The sequence below is a fragment of the Uloborus diversus genome, chromosome 6 (genome assembly GCF_026930045.1).
Source record: "Uloborus diversus isolate 005 chromosome 6, Udiv.v.3.1, whole genome shotgun sequence".
Taxonomy (NCBI): Eukaryota; Metazoa; Arthropoda; class Arachnida; order Araneae; family Uloboridae; genus Uloborus; species Uloborus diversus.
In genome coordinates this window covers 45628938-45650152 of record NC_072736.1, presented here as the reverse complement: position 1 = coordinate 45650152, position 21215 = coordinate 45628938, and the positions used below count along the sequence as shown (strand labels likewise).

The 21215-nt window shown below is 32.8% G+C and overlaps 2 protein-coding genes across 2 annotated transcripts in view; one reads left to right on the top strand and one right to left on the bottom strand.

The window, feature by feature from the left end:
• Nucleotides 1–14725, bottom strand: part of LOC129223767 (replication factor C subunit 2-like) — a 35346-nt gene extending 20621 nt beyond the window's left edge. Inside the window, exons 1-2 of the mRNA XM_054858126.1 lie at nucleotides 14562–14725; nucleotides 8481–8550 (exon numbers count right to left, since the gene is read on the bottom strand). Coding sequence (XP_054714101.1) covers nucleotides 8481–8550; nucleotides 14562–14653 — 162 coding nt within the window. The 5' untranslated portion in view covers nucleotides 14654–14725. The remainder of the gene's footprint in view (nucleotides 1–8480; nucleotides 8551–14561) is intronic.
• A 299-nt stretch (nucleotides 14726–15024) lies between these two features.
• Nucleotides 15025–21215, top strand: part of LOC129224525 (uncharacterized) — a 29648-nt gene continuing 23457 nt past the window's right edge. Inside the window, exons 1-2 of the mRNA XM_054858990.1 lie at nucleotides 15025–15271; nucleotides 20405–20630. Of these exons, the coding sequence (XP_054714965.1) occupies nucleotides 15036–15271; nucleotides 20405–20630 (462 nt within the window). The 5' untranslated portion in view covers nucleotides 15025–15035. The remainder of the gene's footprint in view (nucleotides 15272–20404; nucleotides 20631–21215) is intronic.

Below are 21215 nucleotides of genomic sequence, written 5' to 3'. Positions count from 1 at the left end.
CAATTTTCAAGTAGATATTTTTTTCTGCATTAAAACAGTTACAGTAACACTTTTATAATTATAAAATAAAAAGGAATATTATGTTATTGCATTATATTACTGATATATATTATATACATATTACATTTTGATAATTTTAGTAATAAATTAATATTTATATGATCAATGCATATACCTTTTGTACTGCAAATATCGTAGTTTAAAAAATAAATATTGAAAATATCAAGATATTTTTAGAATAAATATCGGATATATATCATGATATATATCGAGCGATATTTATCGGTGAACCCTGATTATTTTCCGATTTGTTCGGTGTGCCCTGTCACGCCCACAGCAGCGCCACCTACGGCAAGTAAGATTAAGTAAGCTAGCCGAATCAATTGGATGTTCAACAAATGAGGACGTAACCCTCAGTTGTGCCCTGCACATATATGTAACAGTTACAGTAACACTTTTATAATTATAAAATAAAAAGGAATATTATGTTATTGCATTATATTACTGATATATATTATATACATATTACATTTTGATAATTTTAGTAATAAATTAATATTTATATGATCAATGCATATACCTTTTGTACTGCAAATATCGTAGTTTAAAAAATAAATATTGAAAATATCAAGATATTTTTAGAATAAATATCGGATATATATCATGATATATATCGAGCGATATTTATGTCCCCTTGGCATATGTAAAGAACCATTATCAATTCAATGCCCCTTTGGCATGAATAAAATAGTTAAAATTTTCATAATACAGTCCACTCATTTCTGAGCTCTCAACATTGGTCTTGGCCATTTTCCTTTAGTCTGCGACTCTGTCAATATTTGCGGAGTCTGAGTCGAAGACTTAAAATTTTCAAAAATTGGAGACAGTCATTTTCCCTCCGTGTCTAAATTTTTACCAAAACTAAAGAGTCAGGGTCGAAGTTGAGAATTCAGAATCCGACTAATTTTTGGGTACAGAAGCTGGAGTAGATACCCCTAAAATTCTAGGAGTCAGGAGTTAGTCATTAAGAGCTATTTCCAACAAAATTTGCATGAAGGAAATCCGCCTTTAAGTTTGGAAGCTATGTTGAATTTTAGTTTCCCCGTAGGCACTAATGTTAGAGGATTTAAACTGTTCAAAATTGAACGGGACATTGTTCAAAACAAAAAAACATTTCCTATACCTGCTCCTCATCAAAAGCTATTTCCTACAAAGTTTGTTTGAAGCTAATTCGCCTCTAAGTTCTGAATTTATATTTGCCTTGAATTTCCCTGTAGGCGATAAGTGTAAGTTTTTTTTAACAGTTCAAAATTGAACAAAAAATTGTTCAAATCAAAAAATGAAATATGCAGGGATAGAAGTGACATTTGCTAACAAAAATATAGGAAAATATAGGAATTTTCTGAAAAAAATATAGGAATTGGATAGAAAATATAGGAATTTTCTGAAAAAAATATAGGAATTCGATGGAAAATATAGGAATTTTTTGCAAACAATATAGGAATTTTTTGAAATAATATAGGAACATTTTGAAAATAAAAAAAAGAGGACATACAGGAATTTTTATAACAAGGCAAGCCAGTAGGACATTTTTTTTTCAAAATGCAATACAGTCGAACCTGTCTATCTCGACTTTTACGGCACATAAGAAAAATTCGAGATATGGAGGCTTCGAGATACAGAAGTTTTGAAAAAAGTTCTAAAAATAAGTAATTGGAGCAATGACTCGAAAGTAAAACTTTGGGAGCAATTTTACTAATCAACAATGTCCCCTTCCTCTCAGTTTCAGAATGAATTTAATTGCTGGAAAACTTGCTTTTTGTACATAAAGTTTTAATTCTGGAGGATTATGTGACTGCTAATATTAAGAAAAGTGCTTTCTGTCTCCAAATTCCAGTCAATAAAGATTGTTGTGGATGGAATTCAAGAAAGACACTTAAGTCGAAATTTGAGTTATGCAGGTTTTCAGAAAATTTCATTCAAGACAAACATGGGGGAAAACATTGAATTAATACTTTGTGTGCAGGGAAAATGAAAAACTTCGACACAGAGAGGTTTTCGAGATAGGCAGGTTCGAGATAAACAGGTTCGACTGCACTACTATTTGATTAAAAACATGTAATAACACTACCTGACATAAGTGCAATACATACGCATAAATAAGTCTAAAAATACAATTCTGCTTTGTTCTTAGAATTTTAAGCACTTAAGCATCTTGTCTGATTCCATCCCGTGAATGACCAAATATGGCGACTATGTTTCACACGTAGCTGCTGGTCCGGTAGCTTTCCGGTTGGAAAAAAATGATAGCTTTAGATTTACCCTATTATGTTGTTGGTATATTTATTTTGTGAATGAGCTGCTTTTGAATGTGGAATTTTGTGAATGGGGCCGCTTTTACGATGCGTAAATTTGTGAAGGGGCCGCAAAGCGAACCCAATTTGTGTCTGGAACGACCCCAAAGTGTGCATGTCTTTCCGACTTCCTCAATTCTTTTAAAATCGAGAACAGTTTTGCGTATTCTTTTTTGAAAACTTGGCTGTGCGGCCTCTTCGGAGGCATTATTATTAAAATGAACGTTTAGTTGATACGCGAACTGCAGCACCTACATTCCACACAATTAAAACCAAAACAATCGAAGTTGAGATGAGCTATCCCGCAAGTAGCAATAATTGCAACCGTAGCCAAACGCAAAGTTCCGAAAAAAGAAAAAAAATCGTGTGTGTGGAGACCTGAAACGGTAAGAGGTCGGAGAGCCCTTCCTACAATGACATCATCAAAACCTACACAGCCCATGCGCCCATCATGATCGCCCAAGTTCATCGACGCCGAGTTCGAAAGTGAAGTTTTGAGGACTTACGCAGGAGCTTCAAGGGCTCAGAATTGAGCTGCAGAGACGAGCTAAAATCAAACGCTGCTCCACTCAGGAAGAAACACGGTACAGGGCACTCAACACATTTTAGCTTTAGAAAAGGAAGGAAACCATTTTCAATTAAAAAGAGGACTAAAGAGGACCAGTTAGGCTTAAAAAGATGACCTTGGGAGGACCATTCATTTAATTTCAAGGAAGCACCAAAAGGCAAATTAGCTGCCTGCTGCTAAATCCATGAAGATAATTTGTTAATTAACCATAATACTGAGATTTTTAATGATGCAATTCCTTTATCTTCTGCACAACTGTTCTTTTTATCCATCGAATAATAATATTATTTACACAAACATTTGGATGGGAGGGGGGGGGGGGCGGTTGCTGGTAGTCCCACAGAAGGATAGATGAAGCTGTGCTTCATCTTTCCTTAGTTTAAAATTATTTTTGTGTTTTTCTGTCTTGTAATGCTTCTTAATAGCATTATACCCTTCACAACCGATATGAATCTATCACACACCAAACAGATCTACTGTATTCAAAGTTTTCCTAAAAATGTCTGAAATGCTCAATCACAAAGGGAAGCAGATCACATGAGGCTTAGTTTTGCAATTTTCATATTCAAAGTATATTTTCAAGAATCATAAAGCTTACATTAAAAAATTACTCCATGATTGCAGGGCCATGAGTGCTTTGAACTTTTATGGGGGGGAACAAATCCCCCCTTAGCAGGCATCATGCCGCCTGCCTTGTCTAGTGGTCAGAGAAGTCTGACAGCGACAGGAAGGTCCGGGTTCGAATCCCGGCTCGGGCATGGACATACTTTCTTTTGTCCTTTCTTTGTGTGAATCTAATGTTATGCTGTGAATAATTGCCTACCCTATAAACTGGTCCTTATGACATGTGTGTACTGTGGAAGTCGGACTTCATACCAAATGACAGTGCGGTTGGAAAAATGAAGCAGCGCACCCCAAATTGCCAGCCTAGCTGGCACATGAGAACAACAGCAGGCATCATGACAATGAAATGATGTACACAAATTCAACTTGATGAAATTACATACTTAAACTTTGTTTCATATACAAATGCTACTTTAAAATGCTATGTACTCAATTATTTAAATTTAATATCCCCCCACCCCACACAAAAAAACAGTAATAAACGAAAATAAGCAAAGAATAATCAAAATTAAGTTTGAAAAACTAAATAAACTTGAATTAAACACAAAAATTATTAATTTTTTAGTTATTTAAATAAAAATTAAAACGTATCATGTCAAAATAACTTCTAATTGTCATAAATATAAAAATATTTATAAGATGCAAAACTATTGAAAGCTCACAGAAGCATATTTTCACGAACCAAGTTCAATGTTGGCATGTTTCCCATAAAACATTTATTTTCTACTAAATTAAACATAAAACAAGGTGGCATATGGGAAAATAACATTCCATTGGGAAAAATATTTCAATATTTACATGATTCAAAAAGATTGAAATTTCAAACACAAAAAGCAATTTTCCACGAAGTCCGAGTAAGTTCAATGTTACCGTGGTTTCCAAAATAATTCCTTCGTTAATTATTGAAATTAAATGAAAAATAAGCTAATCTAAAGTAGCATATGTCAAAATAACTTCCAATTGTGGAACACATCAAAATATTTATAAGATGCAAAAGGATTGAAATTTCAAACGCGAGATGCAATTTTCCGTGAAGTCCGAATAAGCTCAATGTTGTCATGGTTTCCAAATTTTTTCCTTCTTTAATTATTGAAATTAAACGAAAAATTCGCTAAACTAATGTAGCATATGTCAAAATAACTTCCAATTGTGAAACACATCAAAATATTTACAAGATGCAAAAGGATTGAAATTTCAAACGCGAGAAGCATTTTTCCGCGAAATCCGAGTAAGTTCAATGTAGCCATGGGTTAAAAATATTTCCTTAGTTAATTATTGAAATTAAATGAAAAATAAGCTAATCTATAGCAGCATATGTCAAAATAACTTCCAATTGTCAAAAACATCAAAATATTTACAAGATGCAAAAGGATTGAAATTTCAAACGCGAGATGCAATTTTCCGCGAAGTCCGAATAAGCTCAATGTTGTCATGTTTTCCAAATTTTTTCCTTCGTTAATTACTAAAATTAAACGAAAAATAAGCTAAACTAAGGTAGCATATGTTAAAATATCTTCCAATTGTGGAACACATCAAAATATTTACAAGATGCAAAAGGATTGAAATTTCAAACGCGAGAAGCATTTTTCCGCGAAATCCGAGTAAGTTCAATGTAGCCGTGGGTTAAAAATATTTCCTTAGTTAATTATTGAAATTAAATGAAAAATAAGCTAATCTAAAGTAGCATATGTCAAAATAACTTCCAATTGTCAAAAACATCAAAATATTTACAAGATGCAAAAGGATTGAAATTTCAAACGCGAGAAGCAATTTTCCGCGAAGTCCGAATAAGCTCAATGTTACCGTGGTTTCTAAAATAATTCCTTCGTTAATTATTGAAATTAAACGAAAAATACGCTAAACTAACGTAGCATATGTCAAAATAACTTCCAATTGTGGAACACATTAAAATATTTACAAGATGCAAAAGGATTGAAATTTCAAACGCGAGAAGCATTTTTTCCGCGAAATCCGAGTAAGTACAATGTTGACATGGCTTCCAAAATAATTCCTCCGTTAATTATTGAAATTAAATGAAAAATAAGCTAATCTATATCAGCATATGTCAAAATAACTTCCAATTGTCAAAAACATCAATATGTTCACAAGATGCAAAAGGATTGAAATTTCAAACGCGAGATGCAATTTTCCGCGAAGTACAAATAAGTTCAATGTTGTCATGGTTTCCAAATTTTTCCCTTCTTTAATTACCAAAATTAAACGAAAAATAAACTAAACTAAGGTAGCATATGTTAAAATAACTTCCAATTGTGGAACACATCAAAATATTTACAAGATGCAAAAGGATTGAAATTTCAAACGCGAGATGCAATTTTCCGTGAAGTCCGAATAAGCTCAATGTTGTCATGGTTTCCAAATTTTTTCCTTCTTTAATTATTGAAATTAAACGAAAAATTCGCTAAACTAATGTAGCATATGTCAAAATAACTTCCAATTGTGAAACACATCAAAATATTTACAAGATGCAAAAGGATTGAAATTTCAAACGCGAGAAGCATTTTTCCGCGAAATCCGAGTAAGTTCAATGTAGCCATGGGTTAAAAATATTTCCTTAGTTAATTATTGAAATTAAATGAAAAATAAGCTAATCTATAGCAGCATATGTCAAAATAACTTCCAATTGTCAAAAACATCAAAATATTTACAAGATGCAAAAGGATTGAAATTTCAAACGCGAGATGCAATTTTCCGCGAAGTCCGAATAAGCTCAATTTTGTCATGTTTTCCAAATTTTTTCCTTCGTTAATTACTAAAATTAAACGAAAAATAAGCTAAACTAAGGTAGCATATGTTAAAATATCTTCCAATTGTGGAACACATCAAAATATTTACAAGATGCAAAAGGATTGAAATTTCAAACGCGAGAAGCATTTTTCCGCGAAATCCGAGTAAGTTCAATGTAGCCGTGGGTTAAAAATATTTCCTTAGTTAATTATTGAAATTAAATGAAAAATAAGCTAATCTATAGCAGCATATGTCAAAATAACTTCCAATTGTCAAAAACATCAAAATATTTACAAGATGCAAAAGGATTGAAATTTCAAACGCGAGAAGCAATTTTCCGCGAAGTCCGAATAAGCTCAATGTTACCGTGGTTTCTAAAATAATTCCTTCGTTAATTATTGAAATTAAACGAAAAATACGCTAAACTAACGTAGCATATGTCAAAATAACTTCCAATTGTGGAACACATTAAAATATTTACAAGATGCAAAAGGATTGAAATTTCAAACGCGAGAAGCATTTTTTCCGCGAAATCCGAGTAAGTACAATGTTGACATGGCTTCCAAAATAATTCCTCCGTTAATTATTGAAATTAAATGAAAAATAAGCTAATCTATATCAGCATATGTCAAAATAACTTCCAATTGTCAAAAACATCAATATGTTCACAAGATGCAAAAGGATTGAAATTTCAAACGCGAGATGCAATTTTCCGCGAAGTACAAATAAGTTCAATGTTGTCATGGTTTCCAAATTTTTCCCTTCTTTAATTACCAAAATTAAACGAAAAATAAACTAAACTAAGGTAGCATATGTTAAAATAACTTCCAATTGTGGAACACATCAAAATATTTACAAGATGCAAAAGGATTGAAATTTCAAACGCGAGAAGCATTTTTCCGCGAAATCCGAGTAAGTTCAATGTTGCCATAGTTTCCAAAATAATTCCTTCGTTAATTATTGAAACTAAACGAAAAATAAGCTAAGCTAAGGTCATGTCAAAATCACTTTCGATTGTAAAAACATCAAAATATTAACAAGATGCAAAGGGATTGAAATCTTAAACACAAAAGCAATTTTTCGCGATAAATCAAACCGAATATATATATGTTCCGAAAATTGCACTATTGAAACACAATCCAATGATTTTTGAAAGAATTCAAGCAATAAAGAAACTTTTCATACATTTTCAAGGTTTTCAAGCACTTGAAAAAAAAAAGACCTTTTTTTTCCAATAACCTTTCAAGGTTTTTTTAATGGGCGTACGAACTTGGTTCAACACGCGCTGCGGCGGCGTGTTTGGGTGTACAGTAACTTTTAACGAAATGAAAAAACTTTTAAAATGTGATATTTAAGTAAAAACTATGTAAAAGCGGACTAATCAGACTGAAATGTTAAAAAATGTTAAAAAGCGGTCTAAAGCGGACTTTACCATAAAAAACGAACTTTGGCGGGAAAAGCGGACCATTTGGGAGCCCTGCTTAGATAAAATGGCGTCTGCGCGTCGCTCGTGGAAATGCAGTAGCAAAAAGTCGGGGGAAAAGTAAAAAAAAAAAAAAAAAGGAAGCGGAAACTGAAAATATAGGAAAATATAGGAATTATAGGAAAATAGGAACCTTTTTCAGAAATATAGGAAAATATAGGAATATAGGAACGCTGCGATGCCTGAATATGGCAATAAGGTGTCCTCACCAAGATCTTTTGAACAAAAAAAAATTGTTCAAGTCGATTATTCTCTTAAAAGTTAGTAGGGGGGAGGACAGACAAACAGACCGACATTTTTCCTCATCTCAATACAATACTTTAAAATTTTTAATTTTTCCATATTTATTTAATTATTTTTGACTTTTTTTTTGTTTTTTGCAATATTTTTAAGATGCAGTAAGTCTTCTTTCATATTTTTTTCTTCCTTCTTTGACTTTTAATGGGAAAGTAGGCTAAAAAGGAAGGTTAGGAAAAAAGCAATATGAGCAAAAATAGATTTTAATAGCTAAGAAATTAATCTAACAGATTACTATAAGGATTTTCATATCATTTATTGGTGACATTACTTTAATCCCTTCTCCAAGCATTTTACACTAATTCTTTAGAAAAAAAAAAAAGCAAATGAGAAAAAGGCTTTCCATGAGTCAGTCATACCCCAGATAGATAAAAGCTATGAGATAAAATATTTTCTATTTAATACTAACTTCAAACCGTTCCACAGCTTCATCATTGCCCACAATTTCTTTAAATGTTTTGGGGCGGTACTTTTCAACCCTAGAAAAGAAAAAGAAAAAGAAAAAAAATCAAAATTTACATACCATACAACCATTACACACTAACTCAAAGGTCATTACTTTTAACGATAATTAGCGGAAACTATGCTATAGGATTCTTAGGGTTACCATAATTTGCATCAGCCAAATCCAGACAACTTCATAAAAATGAGAAAAATGGGGGGAGATGGAAGTTAGATAGTGGCGGATAGATTATAAGTGCAGGGACAAATTTTTTTAAGGAAATTGAAGACTGTTCTAGGCTATTTTGAGTGATTGGGGGTGGGGGAGGGGGGCTTCTGAGGTTCTCTCGCATAAATGTTTTGGAATTGCAGTTATAAAAATGCCGTTTTAGTAGAGCTTTGTCACCATTTGGGCATGGGCGCCCATGTGCAAAATTTTAGAGGGGGGAGGGGACTCAGACATTTTCTCCATGGTTTAGCAGGATATTTTCCCCATGGAAACTGATTTCAGTACAGATTACAGTAATTAAAATTTGACATTTTTAATAACTTATTAATTATAGCTGGAGAAAAAAATGTTTTTACATTTTTGTAAAGAAAAAATTCTAAAATCGAGAAAGTTCTAATTTCTAAGGGGGGGGCCTCGAGCTAACACTTGCCCCCCTATATGGGCGCCCATGTATTTGGGGAATGTCGAGGAGTTTCCAGGGTTGTCCTCATAATGTTTTTTTAAAAAAGTAAAGTCTAATTAAGAATAATAATAATGAAAACGAAGAAGTTTGGACTGTCTTTGGTAATGTAAGGGTAAGGAAGGCTCTTCCCGCAAATTAAAACCATCTTTAGCAAACTTATAACAATGAATTTAGGGTTCTCACAGAATTTTTGCAAAGTCTAAAACAGTTTTAGAACTTCTTTCAAAACATTTTTCAGACTTCTCTTTCATTGACTTAAAGAGGAACGAAAAGGTTCGGAGGTTCTTCGACCCAGTAGCAGAAACTTTCTAGCCAGTCTGCGACACTATTTTGGGCAGTTGAAAATAATCTGCAGCATTATTATTAGTTCTGTTTTCATAAAATACACAAGTCCCTTGAAAGGTCAAGATTCAGATATGTTCCAACTGGCCAGTGGCCATTAGACACGAAAAACTTGGTGGCCCCCACCGTCGCCGAGTTTTAAAGTATAAAAAGGGTTGGGGGGGGGGGATTCACTACTTCCATAAAAATAAATAGAACTCTGCACACTATGAAAAACAATTATTCAATTCATATTTATTTAAATGTGGAAAATTCAAGTTAAAATAGATTTTTGAATTTTTTTTTCAAAAAATGAATAAATAAATAAATTAGTGAATGAGAAATTGGCAGGAAACTGCATTTTAGATGAATGTTTCAGTTTATTGCAGAGCTTCCAAAGCAATGAGGATCAAATACAATTGTGCAGATAATAATTCATGTTTCATAAAAATAATTAAAAAAAAAAAAAACATGATTTCTTGTAAATTTTTTCTTGTTACCTTCAATAGTTTGTATTGAAGTAAACAGATCAAAACTTTATCCAATTCTTTTTTGGGGAACTTAGGCAAGTGCGAATGACCAAACATGGCGTCTACGCGAAAAATTCAATGATTATAAATAGATTTTTTAATTTGTAAAGTAGTAATAGAGAGAGATTCAAGTAGAAATTAAGTAGATTGAAATAGTCAGATTTTAGCACATATGCCTCTAAAACAATGAATATAGGATAATATTGTAAAGATAAAGTTTTGCACTTTTCAAAACAATAATTAAGAATTATCCGAACAAAATGGCACATTTTGCACAATTTTCAACAGCATGAATTGCAATAAGCATCTAATTCCGTTTATGAAAACGTAGCTTGGGAATGACCAAACATGGCGACTACGCCAAAAACTAAGATCTTAATTACTGAATTTGTTGCTAAAAATAATTTTAAAATAAAAACCCTCATGAGACTACACTTAAGTTGAAAAGTTTTTAGCGCTTTTGAGTCCAAAACAATGAGGATAAGGTGAAATTTTAAATATAAAATTTTTCATTTCTCAAGAAAACTATTTTAAAAAATCCAAAGCAAAAAAAAAAAAAATGCTGCACATTTTAAGTCATTTTTTTAGTTTGCAGTTAAATGAAACATCCAATTGTCCTTTGTTTTGGAAAATGTAGGCACTTAAGCATCTTATCTACTTCGATCTTATGAATGACCAAATATGGCGACTATGTTTCTAGATGAAATGCTGAAGCATCCATCGCTTTTCCGGTGAAAAAACGAACTCCGAACGATCTTTTTGCCAAGGTGTATTTCTTTTTTTTTTCTTTTATTTATTAATTTTTTTTTTCTTTTTGTTTTTTGGTAAAATTATCTGCAGGCTGCTGAAAAATCTGCGACGCACGTCTCGCGTCTCGCAGTTTCTGCTACCGGGTTCTTCGAATACATATTTTTGAACTGATGAAATCCTAAGAACTCAGTCACGAACTTCCTTTAAGGACTTAAGAAAAAGATCACCGGATTTTTTTTTGTTCCTAAATAGGGGCCTCAAAACACAGTTTTACGCTACCTGGGGGTTTCTCTTCCTGATTTTTTCCCCCCTCAAACTGGAGTCTTTATAACTTAAATTTAGATCACCTTTGAATTGAAAGGAAGAAGGGAGTGCGATCAGGGATTTTCTCTCGGAAAATTTTCAAAATTGAAGTTTGAAAACTGAAATTTTAAACATTATTTGGTGACGTTAATGCTTGGGTAGTGTTATCCAGAATGTTTTGAAATTGAAATATTAACGATGAGGCAATCTTTGATGATGAAAAAAGTGGGGGGGGGGGGGTAGTCGCCCCCTTCCCCCCTGAATTGTTGCCACTGTCAATCATAAACATGATTTACTATCGAGTAATGTAAAACTTCTTGACCAAAAGAGTTAGAACTGAAAACTCAAACAATATTGGAATAGTTACCTTTAGGTCTTGTATTAAAACATTTTTTAGTTACCTACTACTTTCAAATATTTGAATATGAAGTCCATCAATTTGGACAAGGTCTGAAACTTGGACAATCTGGATGAAATCCGGATGTTTGGTAAGCTATTCATTTTATCAGTTTTTGACAAGGGCTAAACAAATCATGATTTTTTTTCATTTAAAACTTTTTTTATTGTTAAAGTTATTGAAAAAGACTTAAGAAACTTCAGTTGTCGACAAATTTACATTTATATTACAAAAATAATTAAATTTGAAATACATATTTTTAAAAATTACAAAACAATAATATTTCAACTATTACTTTACTAAAATATTTCACAAAGTAACGTAAAACCAATTTGATACAAATGCATATGATTCATATCAAGTTCAATTTAGACTAGGGAGTTCCATAATCAGTGCTCGCTTGACTTGCCAACCCTCATTTGTCACTTGTGATGGCTCAAGTTTACCCGCAGCTAGTGATGTGGATCGGGTAAATACCCAGTGGGTAGGTAAATATTTTTTGGGTATTTACCCGGGTATTTACCCAAGGCCTGGGTAAATACCCAAAAACTGGGTATTTTACAAAAAAATGCAAAAAGTGAATGAGAATTTTTTTTTTTAAATCTAAATATGAAATAATTGGTAAAACTGATACATACATATGTATTACACAGTTTATAATATTTTTTATCGAAAGACTTAATGAAATTATGAAAGAAACATATCACGAACCAAAGAATCTTTCTTTTCAATGTCATAATTGAAGAAGATGTTTGCTTTTTTTTTTTTTTTTTTGTAACCAGTTAAGCTTTTTACTTTTTGTAGAATTGCTTTTTATATGTGAAATTTGGCTATCAACATTGATTAGGCATATCCAACACATTTAATGTGAATATCATATTAGATTGCTGAGTTGTTTCACACAATAATTCTTTAAATATGTGATCAAAATACAAATTTTAGGGAAAAATTTATTGTTTTGTATATACAAGGTGTTTCGTTTTAACCTGCAAGACCTTTATTTTTGCAACCGTTAGTCCTAGATGCTTACTTCCAATAGCAAAAATATTCAGATACAGAGTAAAGATATTGGAAGTTTGAAGCAAAAATAAAAATGAGTCAAGAACTACAAAATTTAACTTTTTATACGGCTCTAGGTCCCCTAACTTATATTTAGAGAAATGATCTGAATTTAAAACTTACTGACGCAAAAAAACTTAACATTTGTGCAATGAAAACTCAAGGAGATATTCCATTTGAAAGTTTTAAGGGACCATGCAGAAGATGAGATTAGAACTTATTACCCTTTCAGAATAATGACAGGTTGGCAAAGTAAAAAACACAAGGTACTACATTTTTCATTTCTACTCAAAAATTCATGCAAATGTTATGCCGTGATACGCAAAACACGCTTCAAAACCTTGAAAAATTTGAAAAATCACTCTGCACACATATAATTTTATATAAACACTCATTAACTGCTATATTTTCCCCCAAAAGATGTTACTGACGGCGAGTGTAAAATGGTGTAAGTTACAAAACGCTGCGTTTCATATCTCAGTGAATATTGGTCGTACTAATGTCAAACTTTTTTTTAAATTGTTTTTCAGTAGAGATTATTTCCCTAACTATCAATAAGTCAGAGGATCTGGGGCCCGTGTAAAAAGTTAAAATTTGTATTTTTTTACTCATTTTTTATTTTTACTTCAAATTTTCAATATCTTAAGTCTGCATCTGATTTTGAACATTTTTGCAATTGTAAGTATGCATCTAGAACTAACGGTTGCAAAAATAGAGGTCTTGAAGGTTAAAACAAAACACTTTTTATATATACATAGTGGAATACACACAGAAAAGTATTTTAGTTCAATATAAATTTTTGAAATAAATACCCGGGTAAATACCCATTTTGGGTATTTACCCAGGTATATACCCTGGGTATTTACCCCTAAAAATAAATACCCGGGTATTTTACATCACTACCTGCAGCGGATGATAAGAGATGATTTTAATGCTTTTACCTTAGGATATCCTGAAGACATCTAAATCTCAGGACATCCTCAAGACTGGATGCCCGGCCCCTTAAGGTTTAGAGGGGTGAGCGAGGACGGAATGGCTCCCCTTGAATGTACAGACTGAGGATATTTCAATAACTAGGAATCTGGCGATCTTTCTTTATTGGCGCCATTTTTTGGCTCCAGCGCCCGTGTGAGAGGTATTTTTCAGTGCAAATCTAAACAAAGAGAATGGAAACACCTTTCACAAAGGGTTACTATAAATCAGTAGGGTTAACAAAACTAAAATTATTCACACGAAAAATAAGACGACTGTACCAGATTCCCAATTATCGTATATCTCCTCCAGACTTCTAAATACATAATTTTGTGCGGGAAATTTGAAATTTTCTGGAGGGGAAATAAACTTCTTCGGAAAAACCGGTTTTCTTCCCAAAGTTTCCAGATTTTTTCGACCATTCCCATTTCTATTATTAACCTAAGAAAGATGGCTAGGAACCAATATCTTAATACAAGAAATGCACTACCAGCTCAGTCAATTCTAGCTAAGGACTACAGTTTCGTGCTTACTAGCACTCATCAGCCCGGCATAGGAAGTGAATGAGCTGGAGGTGGAAAACCTCTTAAGGAAGCCAAGAGTGCCAAATAAACTGGTAGCTAACATGGAATTAGCACTGACCAGACGAGTGACCGAAGCAATGGTTCAGTTCAACTCTAATATTGAAGGCAAGGCGTAGTATATTCAGTAAGTAGGGCGGTAACTCGTCTGGTCAGTGCTAATTCCATATTAGCTACCAGTTTGTTTGGCACTCTGGGCTTCCTTAAGAGGTTTTCCTCCTTTAGCTCATTCACTTCCTATGCCGGGCTGATGAGGGCTAATAAGCACGAAACTGCAGTCCTCGGCTGGAATTGACTGAGCTGGCGGTGTATTTCATGTATTTTTGCCTTAGCCCTGGCTATAGGGCGGTAACTTACTGAATACAATATCTTAATAGTTATGAGAAAATATCCGTAACAATGTATCTTTGGAAGTTAACATAAAAGATAATTTAAACGGATTACCAGGGAATATTTGATCTCACAGATTTCGTGGAATCAATAGAAACTGAAGAATTTGGTTTTTCTTTTTCAGTAATGTCATTATTGACAGACATGACTGATTTGTTAAACTCTTAATCGAAAGTACAATAAAAAAGACAGCCGCGAAAGAAATCAAAAAATTTTGTAAACAAAACAATTCCGCGCTAATGCTTGCAGTTGAGGTGTAACAAAGCTGATCACAAGTAATAAAAGAAATGTGTCGAATGAAACAATATTCAAACATAAAAAATCTTTATTTTCATTTAAATACAGCAAATAAATTCTTTGAAAAGATTTTACAGGCATTAATTTAAATATCTGACTAACTAATTTAACTCGGCTTCACCTCCTAACAATAATTCTGCTGTGAAGATAAATCACTGTAACTGTATTAAAAAATTATTGCGTCACACTGATTAGCGAGTTTTGTTTGTAAACACTGTACTTAAATGTAAAATGATGGCTTTCAGAACACATTTTATGAACTTTAAACATTGTACTCGAAATATTTCTACTGATGTAAATGTTTTCAAAAAGAAACAAGTTGTGATTTTAGGAAGTGGTTGGGGAAGTTACAGTGTTTTGAAAAACATCGACAAAAAAATGTTTGATGTCAAAGTGGTCACTCCTAGAAATCATTTTTTATTTACTCCCTTGCTTTGCAGTACCACTGTTGGAACTCTTGAATTTCGGTACTGCTCTATTTATGCTTTTAAATTTTTGAACCATAAGAAAAAAAAAACTTCGGACCTGTAATCGGGAATATTTATATTTTTTAAATTAAAAAGAAAAAAAAATCGTCTTCACTTACGAGATCGTTTTATTGTAAATACTAACATTCATTTAGTTCACCTTTGTCGCTTCATGCTCCAAAACGATTGCCGTTTGTGATTCGGCCATCCAATCCACCCCATTAATCACTGATTTTTGAGAATCTACTTTTACATGCTAAAATTCTTAAGATTGATTTACGTTTTTAAAATTCATTTGTATTTTATCCTTTTGAAAATAATTATGTATATACTATTCAAAATAATCATGGTACATCAAAATAATCTTCGCTCATAAATTGTGCAGAGTGCATCACTTAGAACAGAGTTTTTATACTTTCCATTTTCAATTGTTCAAAAAAAGAAACCGCTTGATCTGAGCCACTAGTTAAGGATGTTTGATGGCAGTTAATAATTTATTTCTCAGCAGCATCAAATATTAGATACTAATGTCCAATTGCATGTCTTATTGACATATTTGGAAGTTGTTTGATATTTATGCTCAAGTGTAAGTATTCACAAACACATTACTGAAGCAGACAAGTGTGGAAAGAACTTACGTGCTGGGATGACTATAGTAGTTGTGTTGCTCTTTGCATAATAAAGCATGTCACCAAAGTAGAGGACATTGGCTAGGGGTGTAGCAACTGCACAATCTGAGCGGTTTCTTTGTGGTAACACCCCCCCCCCCCCCAAACATTTGACTTTTTGTAAACTCCAAATCTTAGTATGTTAAATTTATTCATGGGAAAATTGTTAGGAAGAAAGCAAAGTCACGCTATGAGAGCAAGGGCACCCATATGCAAAATTTTAAGGGGGAGGGGGGCTCAGATATTTTCGTCATGGTTTCGCAGGATATTTTCCCAATTGAAACCGATTTCGGTACAGATTAGAGTTCTTAAAATTTGACATTTTCAATAACTTATTTCTTAATTGCTGAAGAAGAAATATTTCTACATTTTTGCGAAGAAAAAAATACTAAAAGCAAGGAAGTTCTAATTTCAAAGGGGGGGGGGGGCTTGAGCCCCCATTTGCCTCCCATATGGGCGCCCTTGTATGAGAGAGACCAGAACGTCACATAATTCTTCCTCCTCTGAAATTTTTTTTGAGGCATTTTAGGGTTTTTGATAGTTGACATATAGTCCGGGAATATTGATTGGGGTTGTCATGTCAATTCACCGTGACATCAATACAAATGGATTTTAAATTGCTACTTATTTCACTAGCTTCTATTCATTGCAGTACTAAAATCTTTTCGTATTTACCTTAATATACTATTATAGTCCTACATGTATGTCGGTTTTAACTCTTATTGATTGTTGATTTTTTACTTTCTTTGATATTGGACTTAAAACTTGGCAAGTCTGAAAAAAAAAAAAAAAAACTAGTGATGACTAAAACTTTTCACTGATGATTAATTTTCAATTCAAAATTAATCAAATGTAATTTTTTGATTGAATGTTATTATGGGGGAGGGGGGTGGGTCCCATATCAATTCATCACATTAATAAATCATATTTCACTCCCCATTAATTGAGCTTATTAATTTGGGATATGCAAAAATTATTTTAAAACTACAGCATAGCACACATCCTACATTTCACAGACACTGGTGATGGTGCAATGCTGTGGGACTTAAGGAAATCAAAATTGAACAGTTGATTTTTTAAGACATCTTTCAGGATTCCTTACCCTTAAGGGGGGATGTCCATATAAATATGATGTCATACTTTTTCCCCAACATTTTTGTCCCCCTCTTCCCTTCTTTGTCACACTTCACCTCATCCTCTCCCTTCCTCTTGTTGATGACAAACTATTTTTCAAACCATATTTCATTAAAAAATGTGATGTTGCACTTCTTGTTTTCCCTTTTTAAAATGGTTATTGAGGTTTACTTTCAGTAATACTAAAATCCCAACAAAACATTAATGTGAAAAAGTAGCCAAGTTCGGTTTTAATGAGGTGCGGGAAAGACCGTGTCACCGACAAAAAATGTTCAAATCTAAACAGTTACCAAGTTCTATAGCAGTTCCTCATGAAGTTGGATTTTCTCATGTTCTTCAATTCATTTAGAAAACAATTTTTTACTTTCTTTGATATTGGACTTTAAAAACTTGCAGCAAGTTTTAGTCATCACTAGTTTTTTTTTTTTTTTTTTTCAGACTTGCCAAGTTTTAAGTCCAATATCAAAGAAAGTAAAAAATTGTTTTCTAAATGAATTGAAGAACATGAGAAAATCCAACTTCATGAGGAACTGCTATAGAACTTGGTAACTGTTTAGATTTGAACATTTTTTGTCAGTGACACGGTCTTTCCTGCACCTCATTTAAACCAAACTTGGCTTCTTTTTCATATTAATGTTTTGTTGGGATATCATTACTTTTTGAAAAGCTAAATCAAAGGGGTACAGATGTGATATACCCCCCCATTTGGCGACATTCGATTTTTTTGCACAAAATTAAAATATTTTTCTTGCTAATGAGGCGATAATTTTTTATGCATGGCATCCCTGGCCAAACTAACCTGTGTTTAGCAACCCGAAGGCAATCTTACAGATCTGTTCAAACTTGTTTACTTGGGTTGTTTGGGTTTCACGCAGGAGAGATATGTGGTGTTGTTTCGTGCAATATACCTTACAGGAATGCTTATTTTGTGTTAGTTCAAATTCAGTAGTTGTGTTTTGAAGTAAAAACATTAGAAAATGCCAGTTTCTTCAAACTTGAAGGTTAATTAAAAGTTAACTAAAATGTGGTGTGTATCTGTAACGTGCCATTGTCATATGATGTATTGTTTTAGACTGTATGAATATTTATACCATATAAAAAGGTAAGTTCTTTATTTTAGAATTCAAAAAAACCCCTCTCACTTACAAAATTCTTTGTTTTTACAAATCCTTGAGGGGTTCTTGTAGTTTTTAACTTTATTTTTACTGTATGTAAATTAATTTTACAGAAATAGTACGGTTATTTTGTTCTAAAAGTTAATTCTTATCGATGCCACGAATTATTTAGACATTCTATTAACATGCCTCCTTTAGGTACTGAATTTTATGTTAACAATTGAAAGTTCTTTCGGTTGTACTCTTAAAAATGCTGAATTTTATTAATAAATCTGCACAATAATGGTGCATGTTTCACACTTAAAACTGTGTCATTATTGTACACTGAACGGAAGGAGTCACCCTTGGGTGTCTCCATGATAATATACATAACTGTGACCATACTCCGACTGTAATGTATATTAACAGTCGGAGGGATAACCTGGCTCGCCAGGACCTCGCTCCGCTCAGTCCTGGCGAGCCAGAGGTCTCATAGTACTTTCGTAATGAGACCGAGGCAGGGCCGGCGAGCCGAGGTCTCATTACGAAAGTACTATGAGACCGAGGGCTCGTATCCCGGAGAAATGATGAAAAAAAAATTAATGCATTAATTTCGACTTGTAATTAATACAATAATTTATTTCATTGTATTTTAATATGTTTACAAAAAACCCCGGCCCTGTTCATTTTTGAAGCATATATTCATGATGTTTTTTGTTGTGCTTTTATGTTGTTTTTATATATATTGTGTTCTGAAGTGCTTTGATCATGTTTTTTTATCTGATTTTTTCCTGTTGGCGCTGAAAAAGCATCGCTAAGAACGATGTATGACATATGTCGTCATGCATCGTTTTCTTGGCGACGTTTTCTTGGCGCCAACAGGAAAAAGTCGCCAAGGGTGGGTATATCACATCAGTTCCATCAAAGGTTATGTTCTAATTTAGACAGTTATAAATGCAAAAGCGTATATTACAAATATATGATTTCCTTTTTTTCCCCCTGCTGTTACGGTGCACTTGTTTGCAGTTTCTTTTTATTAGAAGTTATGAAGATATTTTGATAAATGGGGACATTGCATGATCGCCAATTTTGGGCAATAATCATCTGTTTTCCCATTTATCAGCAAGGCCAATGTACATTAGCTCTTAGTCTTCCCAATTTTGGTTAGAAATTAGATTGTTAATTTAAAACTTCAACAACCTTGTTTTGACAACTTTTGACGAGCCCATTTGTTTTGATTTATTTGGCGAAATATTTTGTAATCGCGTGGTTAAGTGATTACGCCGTGATGCTCATACAAAATAGCGTAGTTTTTTGCTATTTTAATGTAGTTTTTTGATTTTTAAAATTTTTCCCTTTACCTATGCATGAAAATCTATCTTCATGCCAAATTTCAAGTATGTGAGACACTTGGAAGTTCGTAAACATTTTGATGAGTGAGTGAGTGAGTGTAAAAAATGACACTTTTCAGACAGTAATAATTCCATAACTATAAGAGGTACATTCATGAAATTTAGAATTATAGGTCTGCTAAACAGTTCTATTAGACATACAAAATTTCAAGCACGTAGAATTAATAGTTTTTGAGAAATAAGGAAGTCAAAAGTAGTTTGAAATGGTTCGTGTAAGATACACACTGGCAGATGTGTCGCCTGATTTCCGAACTTGGCTGACACACTGCCGTGTGTCTAAATGCAAAGATAAGAAAGAATTGTTATTAGTACATCTAATTTATTAATACTAAGAGCAAAATCACAGAATATTAGGATAAAAAGTGCAAAAAAAAACGTATAGAATTTTATTGCTGTTATTTTTAAATGACGTTTTCTTTTTGAAGCTTAGTCAGGTAAAAACTCCAAGGACTGGTCAAATTTTTCTGCTGATGCCCAATAGCCATGGGCACCTCAGTGTGAGGTCATTGTGGCCTACCAAAAGTTTTCCTCATTTGCCAAATTTTGCCCAGCAATTCAGTACATTTGGAGACAATACTGCACTACTGCATTTTCTAAAAACTTTTGTCTAATACTCCTTCTCATTAGTTGTAGGTATGTGTGCTTGCATTGGGTGAAATTTGGAGCTGATTTGGCAAATTGAGAACTTTCCCTGTTCGAAAAATTTATGTTCAGGGCACCCTTGAGGCCAACAGTTGAGAACTGATACTTTAGACAGTGTATATTATGGTTGTTGATTAACAATTATCAAATTCAAAGTCACTGAATGAATTTTTTATGTTTTAGTTCAATTACTGAGCCAGTAAGAAATGTTGGATTCAAGGATCCATCCGACTTCATGTTAGCCTCTGCTGAAGAACTTGACCTGAAGAAACAAAAGCTGCTCTGTAAATCTGTACTGGATCCCTCAGTGCAATTTTATGTGCACTATGATGTATTAGTCATTGGTGTTGGATGTCTTAATAACACTTTTGGTGTACCTGGTGTAAATAGACATGCAATTTTTCTAAAAGTATGATTTTTTGTTCTCTTCATGTTGTGCTCATTATGTATGTATTGACTTGCAAATATATCTTAAAATTGTATGATTTTTGAATTTAAAATTGTACTTTGGAAAAAGATTTTCATATTTTGACTATATTTTACATTATGTTTTCTGTTACTTATAAAGGCGGTTGTGATCAAAAACTCCATTTAGAGGACTTTCTGGCCTTGCTAAATGTGTAATCTATATTTATTACTAGAGCCCAAATTATGCACAATAAATTCATCTAATTATATACAGAAAATCCATGAAATATGCATTAAAAATTCAAAAGATATGCACCAAAATTTTTTATTCATATTAGAATAAAAACATGAATAGCCTTAATGCACTAGCACTTTTTATATTTTTAACAGTAAATATTAGTATATATTTATTCATAAAATATACAAAAAATAGTTAATCACATTAGTAGTATGAACTAGGGATGTGTCGTTCACGAACGAAAGGGTCAAACAGAACGAATCCTTAAAATGAACAAATCCGTTCGTTCACGTAAAAAATTCACGCCCGTTCTTTTGAATGCTGAGCAGTTTGGAACATTGTATTGAT